The 21,997-nt window shown below is 37.7% G+C and overlaps 1 protein-coding gene across 7 annotated transcripts in view; it reads right to left on the bottom strand.

Moving 5' to 3' along the window:
• Nucleotides 1–373: 373 nt before the first annotated feature.
• The window catches only part of gpsm2 (G protein signaling modulator 2), a 69,640-nt gene continuing 48,016 nt past the window's right edge, over nucleotides 374–21,997 (bottom strand). For all 7 annotated transcript variants that reach the window (XM_039735019.1, XM_039735020.1, XM_039735026.1 and 4 more), the window contains 8 exons: nucleotides 21,117–21,272; nucleotides 19,739–19,847; nucleotides 19,212–19,341; nucleotides 17,799–17,869; nucleotides 7,478–7,669; nucleotides 3,796–3,958; nucleotides 3,301–3,521; nucleotides 374–1,402 (listed from right to left, as the gene is read on the bottom strand). In XM_039735019.1, the coding sequence (XP_039590953.1) occupies nucleotides 1,235–1,402; nucleotides 3,301–3,521; nucleotides 3,796–3,958; nucleotides 7,478–7,669; nucleotides 17,799–17,869; nucleotides 19,212–19,341; nucleotides 19,739–19,847; nucleotides 21,117–21,272 (1,210 nt within the window). In that variant the 3' untranslated portion in view covers nucleotides 374–1,234. The remainder of the gene's footprint in view (nucleotides 1,403–3,300; nucleotides 3,522–3,795; nucleotides 3,959–7,477; nucleotides 7,670–17,798; nucleotides 17,870–19,211; nucleotides 19,342–19,738; nucleotides 19,848–21,116; nucleotides 21,273–21,997) is intronic.

The following is a 21,997-nucleotide window of genomic DNA, read 5'->3' as shown; positions in this document are numbered from 1 at the left end:
ATGAGGTTCCTCGCACCATCACCCTCTGCTTCCTGTGTCTGAGCCAATTCTGCACCCATCTAAAAACATCACCCTGAACTCCCACTTCTTTTAACTTGATGCCCAACCTCTCATGTGGCACCTTATCAAATGCTTTCTGAAAGTCCAGATAAATAATATCATAAGACATATCACATGTTCAGTTACCCACCTTCTCCAAGCCGCTGTCCTTCTCCAGGCTCTTTATGGTAAGTATTCACCTTTTCATCCATATCTTCTTTTCATTTCAGCACCTTGGCCTTCAGTCCTGCTTTGCATGACGTTCTGCTTGTATTCTGCCCATGCCAGATCAAAGCACATGACTTAAACACAAGAAAGGATGTTTTAATTTCCCTATTTATTTTAAAGATATTTGTCTAAAATTTTATAGCAGAACTGGAAACTATCATATGTATTTACAGAAGAACAAAGTGAAATAGATGACCACTGACTTTCTGCTATGTTGCACTTACGTTTAGACTTGAACATTTAAGCTTGCAGCTACATGCCTGTGAGGTCCTTCTCCTTCCTTGTGGATGACACATGCTGACTTGAATTATCACCACAACACACAATATTCTCAGTCCTCTTTAATCCAACTAAGGCTTGTGTTAGGGGGACCAAGGGTGTCAGTCCATCATAAGTGTGGAATGAATAAACTATAAAGTAACTCTTACATAGTGTTACAAAATTAGGTTTATTCCTCAATTGGATGTACGGTCCAAGTAATAAAATGACTTGCTTGCTATTTTTTTTTTTTTTTTTAAAGCAAATGCTTAAAAACAAAAAAGCTTAATTGACCAAGGCATATAAAACCACTGGTTTCCCTTTGACAAAATGCTCTGAAAAGTAACATTCAAATACAATAAAAAATATATATCCTTAGTACCATTAGTGCTTTCAACAGCAGTGCAATCAAGTTTGTGGGGCAAGCTACTCATATAACACTTTGAAATGCCAGCTTAAAAAAAAAAAAATTCTGAACCCAGAACAGTCCCAGGAAGATTTTCTATACATTAATAAAATTAAAAAAAAAAATTCCAGAACAATCCCTTGTTATTGTCTTTCAGAGGCAGCAGTTTTTTTAGCTAAATATCCATATGCAGTTTATGGATTCCATTTATCAGAGGAGTGCTTTCCCTTAATGGAAACTGCCTTTATATTACAGAGTTAACCTAAAATGTGTGGATATTCCAGCTTCTTCCAAGCACTTCTCCTAACTGGAGTTGGGCCTCTCCTGGTTCAGTGGCAAGGTAACTCTTTGCTCATCCATTCGTTTTGCTTGAGATCTTATGATAAGGCTGAAAAAGTCTTCATCTGGAACTGTGGGGCCCTTTGTTGCAGGTGGAGGTGGAGCACATCGTTGATCATCCAACCTTGCGCCCTGTGATATGGAAAATAAAACCAAGATGAATAAATATTACCAGATTCATTTCAAAAATACTAAGTGTAAAAGGATGTTTAGATAAAGTATTTTCTTTATGCATGGGTGGTACAGTACGGATACATAAGAATGCCAAGTTCTGTTTGCATTCATTGAATATTTGGAAATTGCTCATTTTTCCTGTAGGTATTCGCCGTGTGTTCTGCACAGCCCTGTGTCTAGCAGACAGTGTTACCTCAACACATGGGCCAGATTCAGGGCCGGCAGTCGCACTATACAAAGGATATTCTGCTTACTGTGCTGCCTCAGTGCCACAGGGACAACAAAATAACCACAATGCAAATAACAGGTTTATACATGTATTAAAGAATCATTCAGCATACAAATCCATAATCAGCCTCTGCTAGATAAACCCTGACAAAAGTTAGTCACGGTGCTCTTAGTGATCCAGCCATTATGCTCTATGGGTGCTTTTGGGAGTGTACAGAAGTTTGAGGGGGAGATGGTTATATAGAGGGTCCCAGGGGTGAATAAGTCAGCAGCTGTGGTGCTCCGGCACATCTCGGGCTCAGCGATTGTGGGGTCTTCTAATCCCAGCATGTGATGACACTTTTTTTTATAACTTGTGCTTTAGTCCCACCCCACACATGCTAAAAAAACCTCTAGAATCAAAACTTTTAGCAGCGTTTCTCCTGGCGGAGCCCAAGAAAATATAGTTTTCATTCAGAACAACATCAAAATGAAAACTAAAAGCATGAATGTATAATAAAAAGTAAGGCCAAGCAAATGATAAACAGAAATATATGAAATAATGTGTCAAAAGCAGATGAAATGAGTGCTAAGTTTATGGAATACAAAGACTACACTGACAAATATATTATTGGTCGAACTTCAAGTATGGCAACACCCTCACATCCCAAAAGTGTTAAGTGTTGCGTTAATTGGAGTGGCCCTACAGGTCTTAGGTCAAGTATTTGAAGGACATACTGCAGCCCTCGAGGACTCTGAATGACTGAGTGAGCTAAGAGTTAAGCATTAATTATGGTGCCGGAATGTGCTCACAATGTGCTAACGTGTTGCTTAGCGTATACAAGTAAGAAATTCACTGTGCTCTGTATACGAAACAATAACGAGGCCGCTCTAAACACACGCATGTTAGTATTTTTTAACAGTCACCTAAATTGGATATTTGGGATTTAAAATTAATAAACGACTGTCTGCTTGGACAGATGGATTATCTAAAAAAAAAAAAAAAGAAAAATAGTCAAGTGTGTGTTCTTTATTTTTGACTATGCTACATTAATATACTATTATTTATTATATATATTACTAGCTACGTTATTACACTTATTATAGGTATTATAAGAAATTATACAGAGAGGGGAAATGTTTGAGTAAAGAAAAGTTTAAATGCGATGAGTGAAAATCAAGCCTGGATTACTTGGTTGAAACTCAAGCCTGCTAATCATCACACCACTGTCAAAACCAGTGTCACTTGGCTTCTCTGTTGACGCACAACACCATATTATTTCATACCAATCACTATTTTGAAACTGTAGCTCTCTTTCCTGGCTTTATCCAGGTATTTCTAAAGTTAACTCTTCCATATCTGAGTCACTTGCAAGGGTTATAACCACTCACTCTCACCCTGAGCAAGGCCAAAAGTTATATGTCAAAAACCTGGCTTACAGCGACAAGCAACCTGTATGCCAGATTTCAACTCTATGGTTTGAAAAACAAATGAAGATTAGAATTTATAGATACAGAGGTTTTATTTTTAATCCAAATTTGATCTTTATAACCAGTGGGTCATTTATACCCTGTAAACACAACTGAACCCTTTTTTGAAGTATCTACTTGTTTCACCGTTTGAGAGCTTTGATCAAACTAAATCCTACCTGGCATTTGACAAGCATGTCAAAGAAGTCTTCATCAGGTTCTTTTGTGTCTGCATTTGCCATGAGATGACTAAGGACCGACTGGCTGTTCTTCTGGTTCAACCTCAGACCAGGGAAACTGCCCAGGCTTGCTCGTTGATCGTCCAGTCGCCGGCTTTGGGAACTCGCTACCAGGTCTAAAAATTCATCGGTGTGTGGAGAGATAACCGATATAGTATGTGCTGGAAATAAAGATATAAATTATTATTATTTTTTATTTCTGATCATGAACTGGAGCATGTTTATGTGCACTGTTGTGCTTATATTGTAGCAAAGATAATATCAAACACCACTGCATCATGCACACTGAAAAATATCAACTAAAAAACAGAGCACAAGTATATAGTTAATTTCATAACCCAAGAAAGTATTTCTTAAATGCATATTAATTGAATTAAAATCCAGACACAGCAATAATTGCACTTTTGACTAATAAACTGTAGGAGATGAACTCACATTTCCTCATTGCACGGGGAGTTGAAGATGTAGTGTCGACTGATCCCAAAATACCATTACTTTCAGTTTGGATGGAGCACCTCTGATCATCCATACGGTTGCTCTGGAAGCGGCTCAGCAGGTCAAAGAACCCCTCCTCACCAAGTATGTCAGTACTTTTTGCCTATGCATTGATTGAATGCAAAAAAAAAAAAAAAACAAGATGTATATTATACAGTACAGTTAAAGCATACAGCATGAAAGGCAAACAGATTACCATTGTACTTCTTTGACTTTGCCCTTCTGCCCTTCCACCCTCTCCATGTTGCAATGCTTCTAACCAGCAGTAGTTTTCTCAGATTGCAGAAAAATCTATGAAATACGGTTCCTTAATGTTACGTCGACAGGTGCTTGTACTTGTCCAGTGTATGAAGTGAAGAGTAAAAAATGTGCAGTCCTACTTAATTCATGCCACTGGGATTCAGACTAAATCAGAAAACCATTAAAATAGAAACCTTCATTCCCAGAAGGTCTCAGTTAAATTGGCTCTTTATTTTTTAATGACAGGTATGACAAGAATTTAATCCTCCTTGGATGGTTCTAACCCTAAAATATGTTCACAGGTCAGATGCATAAGCAAAGCTGGAAGATTAATGTTACCTGAACAAGGAAACTGCTTTTTAAAGCTTTCTCGAAAGCATTGTGAGATTTGTTGGAAAACCAGCATGGAAAAGAAGCATGGTGAGGTAAGTAAATAATTAGGCATGCTTATTGGGCTTGCTCTATAAATGAAATACCCAACTGCATTCATGAGATCCATTATAAAGCCTGCCATTGTCTACAAGACATTCCTGCCTATATCGTACCTGGTATCAGCCCCCACGTAGCTTCTCCTGTTGTTACCATATATAATGGATAATACTTTACCAAATTTTCAAACATCAAGAAGATAAAAATGTAATCCAGTTATCATTCTCAAATGGTGAAATGGCTGAACACAAGATGACACATATAGGATGTTATTGCCTACGATAGTCACTTGTATTTGTCATACAAATCTCTCATTTGTCTGCATCTGTTGATGGTTTATTTTGTTTAAATGTGCAGATCCCTGGTTATTTGTTTGCAGGAGATATTCTTATGATGCCTTCAGTGGGAATAATGATAGGAAAAAGACCAATGAGAAGCATGCATTTGCACTCTGGGAATTAGATATGCCAGAAAAGAAGCTTTAAATACAGTTGTTTTGGGAAAGGAAAAATGGGCAGTGTAGAGAAGAAAAATAAGCAGCAAATGGATACAGAAAGGGGAAAATCTGCATTTCTCCTTCTAGTGAAAATGAAGACCTCCAGAATTTTGATTTCTTTGGAAGAGACACATAAGGTCGAGTAAATCCCTACCGGCAGAGCATGCTGTTTTTCAGTTCTTTATTATCCAGGTACGCCATTCACCTGTAGATGTTTTCTCTGTAATTTTACATACTAATAACTTTGGATATCTGACAATCTGTTTGGATTTTTTTACATATTTATTTTTACTAAGACTTCTTGTTTATGATCATGTACTGTGTTTTTGTGTGTTCTACATATGAGGGAGGACCCAAACATACCCAGAATCAGTCAATAGCACAGATGTATTAGTTATTAGTTACTGAATATGCCACTAGGTATTGTGTGCCTACAAGTCTGGTTAATCAGCCCACCAAGTGGCATTGGCTTGAGTTGACTGAAGTGGACATTTGTGGCATTTATCCTACAAACATACTGTGACTTGTGCGATTTTGTTTTCTTCAAGCCAGCTTTTCCACAGACAACGATGACAGTCGACACTGAAGTGCAAAGAAATCATCTACAGGAAAACATCAGGGAAAAACATCTGGAGCAGTGGGCATGCAAAACTGCATTTAACACCATGACAGCGTGCCTGCACACATCGCATTGTCAGTCAAATAATGATCAAAAACAATGTGGAGTTTACTTTGCAGCACTTGCATTCAACAGCAGCCACAGTATTTATTTCTATAGCACATTTTCACACACAGGATATGGCTCAAACTGCTGCAATGTCAACAAATAAGTTACAAGAAAAAAAATACATAAGATGTCAAAAATTAATACAAGATGTCAGATTTTGCTCCCTCAGAGTTCTTCCCTTAAGTCTCAATTTTGCCACAATGGAAGATATACAGGGAATGACAGTCAGGGTCTCTAGACATCGTAACAAAAGTTGAGAGCAGGAAATGTTAACAGCAATGGAGGAAACACTGGGACCAGTGTATTGCCTCTCCTGGAGAATAATTTTGAAGGTGACTAACAGGAATTTCTGAAAATTTTATAATACATTTCTGGGAATTTGTGTCCCTCCTCATAAGTGTTAGTGTCTTGGAGAGGGGGTGGAACAAAGGGGTAATGGTTATATGTTATTTATATATCTTCCCTATTACAAAAACACTGATCTAACTTTTTTCTTGACTTACAATATGTGTGGTATGTTTTGTAATAGTGAGGGGAAATTACGATAGCTGAGCTTGTTGACCATTCTCTTTATTTTTTATTTAATCATATTATTTAGGGATATGTACACACCTCCCCTGCTGCATGACAGGGGAGTCAGGGCAACTTAACTGCACTGTAACGTGTACATGCCATCCTGTCACGAGTTTTCCATAAGCACAATGCTTAACTATACTAGGATGCCATTTTTTGGAATGTGTAAACGAAACAAAACCTTTTCTTGGGCAGCGGTATGTTTGGACTTGACATCGCCAAGACATGTTTGGGACAATCGGGAATGCCAGCTACAGTTTGCCCCTCACAGTAAAATCACAGTACATTGTTGGGTGCAACTCCATAACCCAATGAATAAGCGCTTAACATAGCCACTCTCTGGTGCCATGATATAACCAACCTTTGGTGCTTCACCTCACGTACTGTACATGTTGTCCTGAAATGGACTTGTTTTGTTTGTTTGTCTATTTGGCTTTATAATTATGGCTTTGGAATTACTTCATACTCATGTGTCACATGTTTTTGACACTGGTTTGCGTTGAAAACCGGACCACTGATTCTGAGGGCAATTTTATTTTTGTAGCAGAGGATGTATTCATTTAAGAAATGGTACTACTACTTTCTTTAAGTAGAACAGTGAGAATGAAAATACAGAAATGATAGAAATCCAAATGACCAACAAATTCACTAAACCAGCTTTAACCAAATAGGTTAAATGGGCTACCCAGGATAGGGACGAGGAAGGCATTGAACCAACTTTGTGGTTCACTTACTTTGCCAGTAGTGCGTCATTCTAACTGGCGACTCCAGATTGGTCCCTTAAGAATGAGTGTGCCTTATGTCAGCCTGGTACACTGTTCAGGGCTGACTCCTGCCTTATGCTTGATGCAACAGGCACAGGTTCCAGGAATCCATAATAGAGAACTACGTTAAACAAGTTTGATGATGAATGGACTGCATGAAATACGAAAGATGGAAAAACTGATGTTTTACATATTGAGAAGTAATGCATCTTGTCTCCCCATCTTAAGGTGAAGCCTACAATAAAACACTCCTAAACTAAGGCTGTTATAAACTGCACACATCTTAATCAGAGTATAGATTGTCTTTTGAGTGCAATAGTTACTCTTTTTTCTACTCTATATGGTATTTTCATACATGTTTATTCTTATTTAAAAAGAAAAAAAAAAGTTCACCTTTTGTGATGTTGGGTCTTGTGCTTGTACTTTATCCATTGAATTACTAGAGTCTTGTAAAACTTTAGTGGAAGAGCCATTGTTCTTGATTTTTTTTCCCTTTAAGCGGTTTACAAAAAATAGCTTAGTGGAGGACTTGGAGAGAAGAGGTTTGTGCTGTTTTGTGAGAAGTTCACTGTTCCAGCTTTGAACCTTGAACAAAAGTAAAGTCAAATTATTGTTGTATAACGCTCTTGCTGAGTGCAGATTCAAGAGTGTTGTAACAAGTTCACTGGTAAAATACAATTACAAAGTGCAAACACATAAAAAACACAGCTATTTTAAACACACTGTAAACACATCAATGTAATTAACAAAGAAATGGCCCCAACAGTCCATGTCCACCGATATTATTAACAAGAGTAACGTTCAGATCTAGAATATTACAGTTCCATACACCATACATGTAAATTTATAAAACTGTCTGTCCTCTGCTGAAAAGAAGTGATTCCTGATTAGCAACTGTACAAAGCAGAGGTTTTGATTGAGTTATAGAGGGACTAACCAAATCAACAGTTAAAACATTTCTATAGCATTATGGGAGGTAACATCAGATGCTTAGTGGAGTAGGTGGCTAAATGTGTATTTAATGCCAGCTTTGAATAAAAAAGCAGAGAGTGATCCATGACCCTCATGTATCTGAATGTGACATAGCTTTTCTTAAGGTGCAGCATAGTAACCCAATATTTGGCACTTCAACCTGCTACATAAAAAAGTTGGGGGCAAAAAGACACAGGACTTACAATTTCTAAATCAAATCATATCAGGAACACGAAATTCAAAGGCACAAAGCACCTTAACTCATGAAAATATGCTTACAAGAAAAATGAAAAGTATCACACTTATTAATATGCCAAACTGGCCAGTATTATTGTGCATTGGTTAGTGCTGTTGCCTTACAGTCCCAGTGACATATCTATGGGATTCTTTTTAACCTTCTGCCATTATTATTGTTCTTAATTCTACCCATTCTATAAACTCAATCAACCACTTTATTAGGTACACCTGGTCAACTGCTTGTTAATGCAGATATCTAATCAGCCAATCACATGGCAACAACTCAATGCATTTAGGCATGTAGACACTGTCAGAATGACCTGCTGAAGTTCAAACCGAGCATCAGAATGGGGAAGAAAGGTGATTTAAGTAACTGTGAAAGTGGCATGGTTTCTGGTGCCAGTCTGGCTGTTTTAAATATTTCACAAATTGCTGATCTACTGGGATTTTCATGCACTGCTAGGGTTTACAGAGAATAGTCTGAAAAAGAGAAAATATCCAGTGCGCAAGAGTTATCTGGGCAAAAATGCCTTGTTTAGGCCAGCATCTTTCAAGCTTATAGAAAGGCAATGCTAACTCAAAAAACCACTCGTTAAAATCGAGGTATGCAGTAGAGCATCTCTGAATTCATAACACTTTGAACCTTGAAGCAGAAGGTCTACAGCAGCAGGAGACAACAGTGGGTGCCATTCCTGTCAGCTAAGAATAGGAAACTGAGGCTACAATTTGCACAGGCTCACCGAAATTAGAAAACAGAAGATTGGAAAAATATTTGGTCTGACGAGTCTGGATTTTGGATGGTAGGGTCAGAATTTGGTGTCAGCAACATGAAAGTACAGATCCATCCTGCCTTGTACCAATAGTCCAGACTGATGGTGGTATAATGGTGTGGGGGATGTTTTCTTGGCACATTTGGACCCCTTAGTACCAACTGAACATCGTTTAAATGCCCGAGTATTGTTGTTGACCATGTCCATCCCTTTATGTCCTCTGATGGCAATTTCCAGCAGGATAATGTACCATATCACAAAGCTCAAATCATCTCAAACTTGTTTCTTGAACACGGCAGGGAGTTCACTATACTCACACTGCGTCCAGTCACCAGATCTCAGGCCAAACAGAGCACCTTTGGGATGTGGTGGAATGGGAGATTTGCATCATAGATGTGCAGCCAACAAACCTGCCGCAACTGTGTGATGCTATCATGTCAATATGGACCAAAATCCCTGAGGAATGTTTCCAGCAACTTGCTGAATCTATTCCATGAAGAATTTCTTCTTTGGGTTAAGTCATTAACTTGCTGGAAGTTGGAAGCCAGTTTGAAATATCTGGTGACAAATTTTTTGTTATTAATATCCATCCATCCATCCATTATCCAACCAGCTATATCCCAACTACAGGGTCACAGGGGTCTGCCGGAGCCAATCCTATCCAACACAGGGCGCAAAGCAAGAAATAAACCCCAGGCAGGGCGCCAGCCCATCGCAGGGCACACACACACCCACACACCAAGCACACACTAGGGACAATTTAGAATCGCCAATGCGCCTAACCTGCATGTCTTTGGACTGTGGGAGGATACTTGTCATTAATACTGAATAATTATTTTATCTTAGCCGTGTCATAAAGTTAAAATTTCTAAGACAGTACACACAAAGGGTTATAGGGCATAATGGCTTTAAATGAACCTTGCACTTATTGTACTTTTCTTTTTTTACTGCATGTATATTTCATAGATACAATTGATTACTTTTGTACTGAATTTGGATTTAATTTTATGGACTTTGCCTTGACTGAGTTTGCAGCAAACAGGGACAATTGATTTGAATCTTTTTGTGCTTCACTGGACAGAACTTTTGATTGCTTGCTCCTGGCTGATGCCTGATTTGTGAACATTTGTCTTTGCGTTGTGGAGATCTAGGAGCTGGGAATATTCTGTCTTCTTAATTAAAATGGATATACTGGATTGCTTTAAATAACTTCTATATGTGCTTCAACTGGAGAAATGATCTGATATTCACATTCACCAGGCCTGTGGAACTAAGGTGATCACACCTATAATACCCATCTCCGAATTCTGGTAAATATCTTCACGCATGTATTATACCATATCCTACTTTTTAATGGATCAGTCTTCCAGTGGCATCAGTCTACGCTTCCAATGAATTTTTTGCTGCGTTGCTATCACTGCTCATTTGCGCAAACCCACACCACCCATCTCACCTTCTCTGCTGTGCTGTGTTGCTTATGTGTGTTTCACTACTGTCAGGTAAGTACTGGGTTTCTATTATGCTGAAATACTCTTGTGATAAACTCCTGCATATTAAACAGTTTGTCCAGAGCAAATGGTCAGACTGGAAAGTCCTAAAAGGCACTGGTATTGTGCAACACCCATAATAGTTACATCATCGGTCAGGTCGCCACCTCTGTGCTGCAAATAGAAAGTTTATTGGCATCAGAAATATGTTTAGAAATATGGCGTCCTACCCAGGGCTTTGGAAATAAGGGGAGTGTCAGTGTACCAAATTTGCAATATGCAATAATAAACTTTAGTTATAGATCTGTGCACAGCGAACCCTCACTAGCTAATATTGCTTTGTTTAACACAAGATCTTTTATTGGCAAAACATTGGTGCTATCAGAATTCATTACAGACTCCAACCTTGATATGCTATGCTTGACAGAAACTTGGCAAAAACCAAACAAATTTACATCTCTTATGGAAGTGAAGCCATCTGGATAGATTTACTTCACTGAGGCTCACAGCTCAAGACAAGACGGAGGGTCGCAGTAATTAGTGGATCTAAAATTAAAAGAATCCCATTTGAATGTCCATTGTCTTCAGTGTATACCTCTTAAACTAATAATGAAATCTGGTCCTCTCTTACTTGCTTTCTATCTTCCCCCAAAATACAATGTGTATTTCATATCTCATATGTCTGAATTATTAACCCACTTAAGTTCTCTTTCCCAGGCAGCCATTGTTCTTCTGCAATTTCAAAATCAATATTGACATTCCTACATGTAAACTAAGAAATTAATTCCTGTTGTTGCTGAACTGTTTTGAGTTGGTGCAACATGTTGATTTTTCTACCCACCCTGGTGGTCATATATTAGAACTTATTTACACATCAGGCTTAACAGTTGGCAACACTTACTGCAGTGATTTGGGACACTGACAATAAAGCAGTACTTTCACTGTCTCATTACCTCTCCCTCCTTTTACCTGGAAATGTCAAATGTCTTTCAGAAATATTAAAAGTATCTGTCCATCTATCCTTGCTGTATCCATTTCTGATCTTTTCTGTCTTCCACCACTCCATCAACACTAAATAGTCCTGTTGACTATTATAATCCAGCCCTTCTTTCAGCACTAGAAAAAACAGCTTCTTAAAAACATAAGGAGGTCTCCTTTAAGCATTCAGCTTCATGGTACAACTCAGAATTACGGTCTGAGAAAGCAGCTGGAGAATGTCATGTAAACTGACCTCAATGTGCATGTCCAGGCTTTCTCTGACCATCAAAGGGCTTACAGTGATGTACTAGCCTAGCTTCAGCCAAGAACACACATTATAGCAGAATAACAGAAGGTGGCCATGATAACCCAAAGGTTTTATTCTCTATAGTTAATAAACTACTTCAACCTGCATCTGGCCCATTTACCGCCTTTACTGAAATCTGTGAAAAAATCCTCCACTTTTTCCAAATTTTTTAAAATTAAAACCTATATAATTCAACTACCATAAATCCATCATCCATTTTTCATCTTTCCCTATGTTCCCACTCCATCCAGCTCCTTTTCTAAATTTGTACCAGTCATATTTGCATTTGTTAGTGACCTGCTTTGTAAGATGAGGCTGACTGCTCGAGTACTGAACCATATTCCCATCACACTTCTCAAATCCTGCCTTCATGCCATAATCCCAACTGTTACAACAACAATAAATACATACCTTGCACAAGCTTTGTACCAGCCACTTTTAAAAGTCTGTAACCCCAGTGTTAAAAAGTCTGGTGTTGATGGTGACAATCTTAACAATTTTTGGCCTACTTCTCACTTACCTTTTCTGTCAAAAGTTTGAGTTTGTTGTAGCCTCCCAATTCACCAATTACTTAACTTGTAATACAATGATGGAACCCTTTCAGTCTAGTTTCAGAGTGCAGCACTGTGCTCTACTTCATGTAACTAATGATTTGCTTATGGAATCAGACTCCGGACAAACCAGCATATTAATTCTGTTAGACCTCAGTGCAGTATCTCACACTGTCAAACGTGACATTCTACTGTCCAAAATCAATAACATTCTGGGTATCTCTGGCATTGCCTTCCGGTGTCTGAAGTCCTATCTGACTGATAGGCAAGAGTTTGTTACTCTTGGCAAAAGCAGATCCAGCTCAGTGCCAGTTCCACAAGGGGTTCAGGTTCCTCAGGTTTCTGTAAAAACCACTCGTTAAAATCGAGGTATGCAGTAGAGCATCTCTGAATTCATAACACTTTGAACCTTGAAGCAGAAGGTCTACAGCAGCAGGAGACAACAGTGGGTGCCATTCCTGTCAGCTAAGAATAGGAAACTGAGGCTACAATTTGCACAGGCTCACCGAAATTAGAAAACAGAAGATTGGAAAAATATTTGGTCTGACGAGTCTGGATTTTGGATGGTAGGGTCAGAATTTGGTGTCAGCAACATGAAAGTACAGATCCATCCTGCCTTGTACCAATAGTCCAGACTGATGGTGGTATAATGGTGTGGGGGATGTTTTCTTGGCACATTTGGACCCCTTAGTACCAACTGAACATCGTTTAAATGCCCGAGTATTGTTGTTGACCATGTCCATCCCTTTATGTCCTCTGATGGCAATTTCCAGCAGGATAATGTACCATATCACAAAGCTCAAATCATCTCAAACTTGTTTCTTGAACACGGCAGGGAGTTCACTATACTCACACTGCGTCCAGTCACCAGATCTCAGGCCAAACAGAGCACCTTTGGGATGTGGTGGAATGGGAGATTTGCATCATAGATGTGCAGCCAACAAACCTGCCGCAACTGTCGCATATTGACTATCATGTCAATATGGACCAAAATCCCTGAGGAATGTTTCCAGCAACTAGTTGAATCAGTTCCATGAAGAATTTCTTCTTTGGGTTAAGTCATTTACTTGCTGGAAATTGGAAGCCAGTTTGAAATATCTGGTGACAAATTTTTATTGTCATTAATATCCATCCATCCATTATCCAACCAGCTATATCCCAACTACAGGGTCACAGGGGTCTGCCGGAGCCAATCCTATCCAACACAGGGCGCAAAGCAAGAAATAAACCCCAGGCAGGCGCCAGCCCATGCATGAGAACACACACACACCCACACACCAAGCACACACTAGGGACAATTTAGAATCGCCAATGCGCCTAACCTGCATGTCTTTGGACTGTGGGAGGATACTTGTCATTAATACTGAATAATTATTTTATCTTAGCCGTGTCATAAAGTTAAAATTTCTAAGACAGTACACACAAAGGGTTATAGGGCATAATGGCTTTAAATGAACCTTGCACTTATTGTACTTTTCTTTTTTTTACTGCATGTATATTTTTTATAGACACAATTGATTACTTTTTGTACTAAATTTGGATTTAATTTTATGGACTTTGCCTTGACTGAGTTTGCAGCAAACAGGGACAATTGATTTGAATCTTTTTGTGCTTCACTGGACAGAACTTTTGATTGCTTGCTCCTGGCTGATGCCTGATTTGTGAACATTTGTCTTTGCGTTGTGGAGATCTAGGAGCTGGGAATATTCTGTCTTCTTAATTAAAATGGATATACTGGATTGCTTTAAATAACTTCTATATGTGCTTCAACTGGAGAAATGATCTGATATTCACATTCACCAGGCCTGTGGAACTAAGGTGATCACACCTATAATACCCATCTCCGAATTCTGGTAAATATCTTCACGCATGTATTATACCATATCCTACTTTTTAATGGATCAGTCTTCCAGTGGCATCAGTCTACGCTTCCAATGAATTTTTTGCTGCGTTGCTATCACTGCTCATTTGCGCAAACCCACACCACCCATCTCACCTTCTCTGCTGTGCTGTGTTGCTTATGTGTGTTTCACTACTGTCAGGTAAGTACTGGTTTTCTATTATGCTGAAATACTCTTGTGATAAACTCCTGCATATTAAACAGTTTGTCCAGAGCAAATGGTCAGACTGGAATGTCCTAAAAGGCACTGGTATTGTGCAACACCCAAAATATTTACATTGTGGGTCAGGTCGCCACCTCTGTGCTGCAAATAGAAAGTTTATTGGCATCAGAAATATGTTTAGAAATATGGCGTCCTACCCAGGGCTTTGGAAATAAGGGGAGTGTCAGTGTACCAAATTTGCAATATGCAATAATAAACTTTAGTTATAGATCTGTGCACAGCGAACCCTCACTAGCTAATATTGCTTTGTTTAACACAAGATCTTTTATTGGCAAAACATTGGTGCTATCAGAATTCATTACAGACTCCAACCTTGATATGCTATGCTTGACAGAAACTTGGCAAAAACCAAACAAATTTACATCTCTTATGGAAGTGAAGCCATCTGGATAGATTTACTTCACTGAGGCTCACAGCTCAAGACAAGACGGAGGGGTCGCAGCAATTAGTGGATCTAAAAATTAAAAGAATCCCATTTGAATGTCCATTGTCTTCAGTGTATGCCTCTTAAACTAATAATGAAATCTGGTCCTCTCTTACTTGCTTTCTATCTTCCCCCAAAATACAATGTGTATTTCATATCTCATATGTCTGAATTATTAACCCACTTAAGTTCTCTTTCCCAGGCAGCCATTGTTCTTCTGCAATTTCAAAATCAATATTGACATTCCTACATGTAAACTAAGAAATTAATTCCTGTTGTTGCTGAACTGTTTTGAGTTGGTGCAACATGTTGATTTTTCTACCCACCCTGGTGGTCATATATTAGAACTTATTTACACATCAGGCTTAACAGTTGGCAACACTTACTGCAGTGATTTGGGACACTGACAATAAAGCAGTACTTTCACTGTCTCATTACCTCTCCCTCCTTTTACCTGGAAATGTCAAATGTCTTTCAGAAATATTAAAAGTATCTGTCCATCTATCCTTGCTGTATCCATTTCTGATCTTTTTCTGTCTTCCACCACTCCATCAACACTAAATAGTCCTGTTGACTATTATAATCCAGCCCTTCTTTCAGCACTAGAAAAAACAGCTTCTTAAAAACATAAGGAGGTCTCCTTTAAGCATTCAGCTTCATGGTACAACTCAGAATTACGGTCTGAGAAAGCAGCTGGAGAATGTCATGTAAACTGACCTCAATGTGCATGTCCAGGCTTTCTCTGACCATCAAAGGGCTTACAGTGATGTACTAGCCTAGCTTCAGCCAAGAACACACATTATAGCAGAATAACAGAAGGTGGCCATGATAACCCAAAGGTTTTATTCTCTATAGTTAATAAACTACTTCAACCTGCATCTGGCCCATTTACCGCCTTTACTGAAATCTGTGAAAAAATCCTCCACTTTTTCCACATTTTTTTTAAATGAAATGAAAAACCTATATAATTCAACTACCATAAATCCATCATCCATTTTTCATCTTTCCCTATGTTCCCACTCCATCCAGCTCCTTTTCTAAATTTGTACCAGTCATATTTGCATTTGTTAGTGACCTGCTTTGTAAGATGAGGCTGACTGCTCGAGTACTGAACCATATTCCCATCACACTTCTCAAATCCTGCCTTCATGCCATAATCCCAACTGTTACAACAACAATAAATACATACCTTGCACAAGCTTTGTACCAGCCACTTTTAAAAGTCTGTAACCCCAGTGTTAAAAAGTCTGGTGTTGATGGTGACAATCTTAACAATTTTTGGCCTACTTCTCACTTACCTTTTCTGTCAAAAGTTTGAGTTTGTTGTAGCCTCCCAATTCACATCTTATATCACAGCTCCATTTTCAAAACTCTGCTTCAAGAGTCCTAACTACGAACCAGAAACAATGAGCACATAACACCAGTCCTGCTTCTGCTTCACCTTCACTGGCTGTCTGTGTGTTACTGGATTGAACATAAAATTTTATTAATAACCTACAAAGTTTTAAATAGCCTTGTACTGTTTCACCATCACTCTGCTCCTGTTTGCCCACTAAGGTCCTCTGACTCTAGCAATCTTGTTGTGTATCACACTAACCTGCACTCTATGGGTGACAGGGCCTTCAGCTCTATAGTGCCTAGATGTTGAAATGACCTCCCAAAATTAATTAGAAACGCATTCTTTTAAAAAACAACTTAAAACTACGCTGTTCAGGAAAGTGTTAACTTAAAGTAACATTCTGCAACTTTCAGTTTACCTCTCTGTCCAGATGCTCAGGACAATTTGGATGTGTTATCACAAGTTATGTTATTTGTTCAGACTTTTCTTCTAATATATAAATGCAAAAGAATTATTATTATTAATATTGAATTTAGTATTTTACTCTGGTTTATTGTCTTCTATTCTATTTAATACTTTGTATATCCTATATTTATCTGTTTTAGTGTTCTATGCTGTTCTTTCTGAGACGCTGTGATAGCCTTGAGCATCGGAAAGGTTCAATATAAATACAATGTATTATTATTATTATTATTAAATCTGGAATCATGTTATTTGTATCATTAAAGACGTTAATTAAATCTGTGCTGCTAATGTTTGTATGGATTTCATATGATTTTCTCATTTGTCAAATTAGACAATAGTTAGTTCTTTTTTTCTTTCAGGTCAGTGTGGAATACTATTTAATGCAAGAAAGAACATAAACTTTCTTTTTTTATATCTATATATTTTTTATAGTATTGCCTGCCCATGCAGTTCAGAAAAACTGGAATTTTGTTTCTCTCCACCTATGCTGTAATTTTTGGCATTGTACATTAAAGCAGCAAGTGCTCAACTCTTTTTTGTTGCTCTAATACAAGTCAAGTTACATGTATTCAAATCTTTTTCAGAGATGCATTATATATTAACTGATCAAAACATTAAAAAGAAATCAAATGAAATAAATAAAATTAATGTTGGGAAATTTAACCTTTGACCTATCGAGTGGACTACTAATTCACTCTTAATCTGAAAAAGCTATTGTGCTTGACCTATTAACTGCAAAAGGGCCTAAATAATAAATTAATAAATTAAAAAGTTGAATCAAAGCGGATAGCAACTTGCATCAACATTCTATGGCAAATGTTCATTCTGTAATTTTAATTAATTAATAAAAAGAGCTTATTACTTAGGTAGAGAAATGAGAAGAGGACAGGAAGATATGAAACAAGATGATCTGCTGTAGTGACCCCTAATGGGAGCAGCCGAAAGAAGAAGAAGATTACTTAGGTAGAGAAAGCAAGTGTCGTTAGGGTCTAGCACAAATATGCAGGCCATCCCTCATATACATTGTTATTTTCACATATATTTAAAGCCAGGATGGATACCTTATCTGGAGTCAATTTCATGAGCTCCATGTTTTCCATGCTGTGTCTCCTTCCTGTTCTTGGCCTTGCACCTGAAAAGAAACAGAAACTTAATTTTATTCCCCATAGAATGAAAAATATTGTAACATTTAGTTCCTGAATTGAAAAATGATTGCATTACAATTTATCTTTCATCTAAAACAGCATAGTATGATGGCTAAGGTTTCCACATAGATAAAACAAGGTAAGAAGTTCATTCTGTACCACTACTTCAGTTAGGTTATGTCCACACTTCTACATTTTCATTTAAAAACGCAGGCATTAATTTCCATTTTCGCCTTTTGTTCATGCTACTCTAGCATTTTTAACCTCTGAAAACTGAGACTATTCAAAACGTTCTGCAGAGCCATATAGTTCTGAAAACACTGGCTCAGATTTCCAATTTAGATGGGTGAAAATGAAGACTTTCAGAAACGCAGATTCTAATTATACTCAGATTTCTCTGTGTTTATTACGTTGATATTCTCCGATTAGATCCTGCTCATTATAACATCTCATTCCCCCATTACATAGGTTTTTCTTTCACAAAGGGTGACCAATCACAGCAGACACAGAAGAGTTGCTTTCCATGGCACTAATTGTGTTGCTTGCCTGTGTGCATCTAAATTGCGTTTTCTACAATTTGAATACTGTATACAAGTACAAAAGGCAAATAATTTATTGGTTGCTACAGTTTTGCAATATATTCCATTGCCTATGTCACTACTGTCCCATCATGAGATTTTCAGCCATTCAATGCATGCCTAGTGTAGCGTATGTCTACGTCATAAGCATTTTTGTGTTAATGACGTCATAAGCATTTTTGTGTTAATGTGAACGTAGCCTTAATGGACCTGACCACAACACTCACAATACTGTCACTTGTACTCCAAAAAACTAACCAACTCAAAATACAATAATAAAGTACTTTTGTATGATGTTCACATTGCAGAAATGCTGTTTTTAAGTAAAGTCTCATTTCCTGTAATATAATAACTGAGACTGTAGTTATATATTGTATGCATTGTTTGTGTGTTTCATTTTCTGTACAACCATATATTTACTGAACCTTTTTAATCCAATCTTAATTTTTAATCAAGTAAAAAGCAGGACAGGCAAGGACAATCACTGGGCAAAACACTTACTCGTCTTGGCTAATTTAAAAGCACCGATTGACCAACTCTATTTTGAGTGTGGGAGGAAACCTGGGGTACCCAGAAAAAAACATGCAGCTACAGGGAAAATGCGTAAACTCCAGCTAGATTATGACCAGTTTGGACCCAGTCTCTGGAGTGTTGTGGGAAGTTCTGGCCTATTCTGACTTTACTTCATTAAGTGCCTGCAGAAAATGAATCAAAGTTGTTCTCAATCTAAATTTAACACTGTAAAAAGTACCGTAAGAGCTGTAATCCATGTCATGGTTTTCAGAAAGAACTGAATTATTTGTGCTATAACTGAGACCCAGGACCATTTGCAGATCTGAAACATTCATTCTTGCTGTTAGTTCCCCACTTCGATCTCCTGTCTAAAACAAAGAGGAAAGAAGGACATGTAAAGGCAAGTAGATTTTCCGAGCCTGAAGTGACCGGCTACTAAAAGGCACCCATTCACCAAATGTCTAGGCCCTAAATCACAAACTGAGAACCACATGGCTGTCTAAGAAGCCTTCAAAAGAAAAAGCACAATATGAAAAGCTCCAAAATGAGGGGAATTAAAAAATAAAAAATAGCAATATAAGCCATCTAAGAAACTAATTTCCCAGTGTAAAACAAATCTTTTACTAAATCATATGAATTGAATTTGGATATGTTAATATTATTACTAATATGTGAAAAGGAAAAAAAGGCAGGGGAAATGGTTTTCACACTGTTTTATATATATATATATATATATATATATATATATATATATATTAAGCTTACCTCTTTAGAAATTTCAAGATGCTTTTCTGCAAAGTGCATAGCTTGTTCATGGTTTCCAAGAGCGGTGTAGGCATTTCCTAGACTCCAACATGCTCTTCCTTCCCCAATCCTATAATAAACAAACACTTATCATGTTTGTGATTGGTGTATTTTGTGACATAAGGCTAAACATGAACATCCTTTATTTAATTGTAAATGTTTGAGCGAAGCAGTTTCCTCCCATAGTCCAAAGACATGCAGGTTAGGTGCATTGGCGATCCTAAATTGTCCCTAGTGTATGCTTGGTTTGTGGGTGTGTGTATCCTGCTGTGGGCTGGTGCCATGCCCGGGATTTGTTCCTGCCTTGCACCCTGTGTTGGCTGGGATTGGTTCCAGCAGACCCCCCGTGACCCTGTGTTAGGATATAGCGGGTTGGACAATGACTGACTGACTGAGTGAAGCAGGTGTGAGGGAAAAAAAGAAAAATTTTACAGGCAATATGCCTCTGGCTTCAACAGCGTTTGCATAGCTAATTTGGCTACACAACTCCAGGGTGACATGCAGTCATGGAACTGTTATGCAAGTTATTCAGCCCACTAACCTACTATAGTCAATTACTCACCACCCTTTATTTACCTGCAACTGTAGATCAAGAAACAAAACATTAATTAATTAAAAAGTTGAATATCACTGACATTCAAATTACATTATGTTATAAAATTAAAAAATATAACTTTATGCTCATGATATTGCTGACTGTGTTGAAATTTGAAATCAAATCAAGTTTTATTTCTCACATACAATTATATACACAGTACACTATGAAGTAAAATGCGTTGTTGCTAAACACCAAGACTGTGTATTACAAAAAGAATACGTTTTTTTTGTAGTTTCTCATTTGGGTGTTTATGCTTTGTTTTTCTGTGTGTACCAGCCACCTGCCAAACACTTTTTCAACAGAATAGCTTCATATGAATCATGTAACATTTTATTTTTGTTCATTTGTGCACAAATTCATTTTTATCATGGCTAGGCTTTTAACTTGTCTTTATTGCCAGAGTTATATGTTGACACTGACCCCCTTCACCTGTAGCTTTAACCTTAAAGAAACTCAAAAAAAAAAAAAAAAAACACAACAACTCTTCACAGATATTCACAAACATTATTTGGGTCAGGTCCTGTCAGAAAGTAGTGTGCTTATTTTCAAATGTCATTATTTTAATATGGACTCATCATCATGATTTTAAAATTATGGCAGTATAATACATTGTATAATGTTGCAATATCAAACTCTCAATTGTGCACTTTTATTTTCAGTAGTAAATATATACATATATTAAGATTGATACCATGTATGTTACAAGCTAAGAGGTACAGATATCAAAACCACTTTATTTACCTGTCACTCAGTTCCTGAGCAATGATGAGGTGCTTCAGATGATAGTCGATGGCTCTTTCATAGTCCTGCAGCAATGTGTATGTGTTGCCAAGACTGTAGCAGGCCTGAGCTTCCACAGCACGGTCCTTCAGCTGACGTGCTAACTGCAGTGTTCTTCTGCAAAATGAACATACAACATTCAAACCATAACACTGCCTCTGAAACTTCACAAACTACTATACACGTGATTTTTAGACACCAATTTTAAGCAATATATTAGGAGTTAAAATATCTTGAGACTAAAAAAAAATGTAATATTACAACATAACATAACATAACATAACACAGTATTGCCAGAGCATTCTATTAGCAAAAACCAGCACAGATCCATGTGCCAGTCCTTCACAGAGTTCATTCAATCATAGGCATACTCACATTCACACTGTCAGTTAACCTCAAGTACCTCAGGCACTCCACATGGGCACCGCCCTACCTCACAACACCCTTAATGGAATTCCAGAGTGTGGTAACTGTTAGGAGGAGTTTGTAAGTTCTTCTCCTATCTGTGTAGATTTTACTTCAGGTACTCCAGCTTTCTTCACACACCCCAGGGCTGTGTGTTGGGATAACTGGTGGTTCTAAACTAGCCCTGTTTGGGTATGTGCATAAGTGAACCCTGACAATGACGGAAGTCCCATTGGGGTCTGGCATACTGCACTGAAATAAGCAGGTTTGAAAGCATTTTGAGAATGTTTTATATTATGCCAGCTCATGACATTAGTACTTAGAAGCCTATTTGGGGGAAAAAAAAAAAAATTATTCACACATTCTACTATTTCAGGAGTCCTGTAGGACAGCTATTAAATCTATTAAATTTATTAAATCTAAAAATGGACCAATTT

The sequence above is a fragment of the Polypterus senegalus genome, chromosome 14 (assembly GCF_016835505.1).
Source record: "Polypterus senegalus isolate Bchr_013 chromosome 14, ASM1683550v1, whole genome shotgun sequence".
Taxonomy (NCBI): domain Eukaryota; kingdom Metazoa; phylum Chordata; class Cladistia; order Polypteriformes; family Polypteridae; genus Polypterus; species Polypterus senegalus.
The sequence above is the reverse complement of the archived record's forward strand: the minus strand, read 5'-3'. Positions and strand labels throughout refer to the sequence as shown.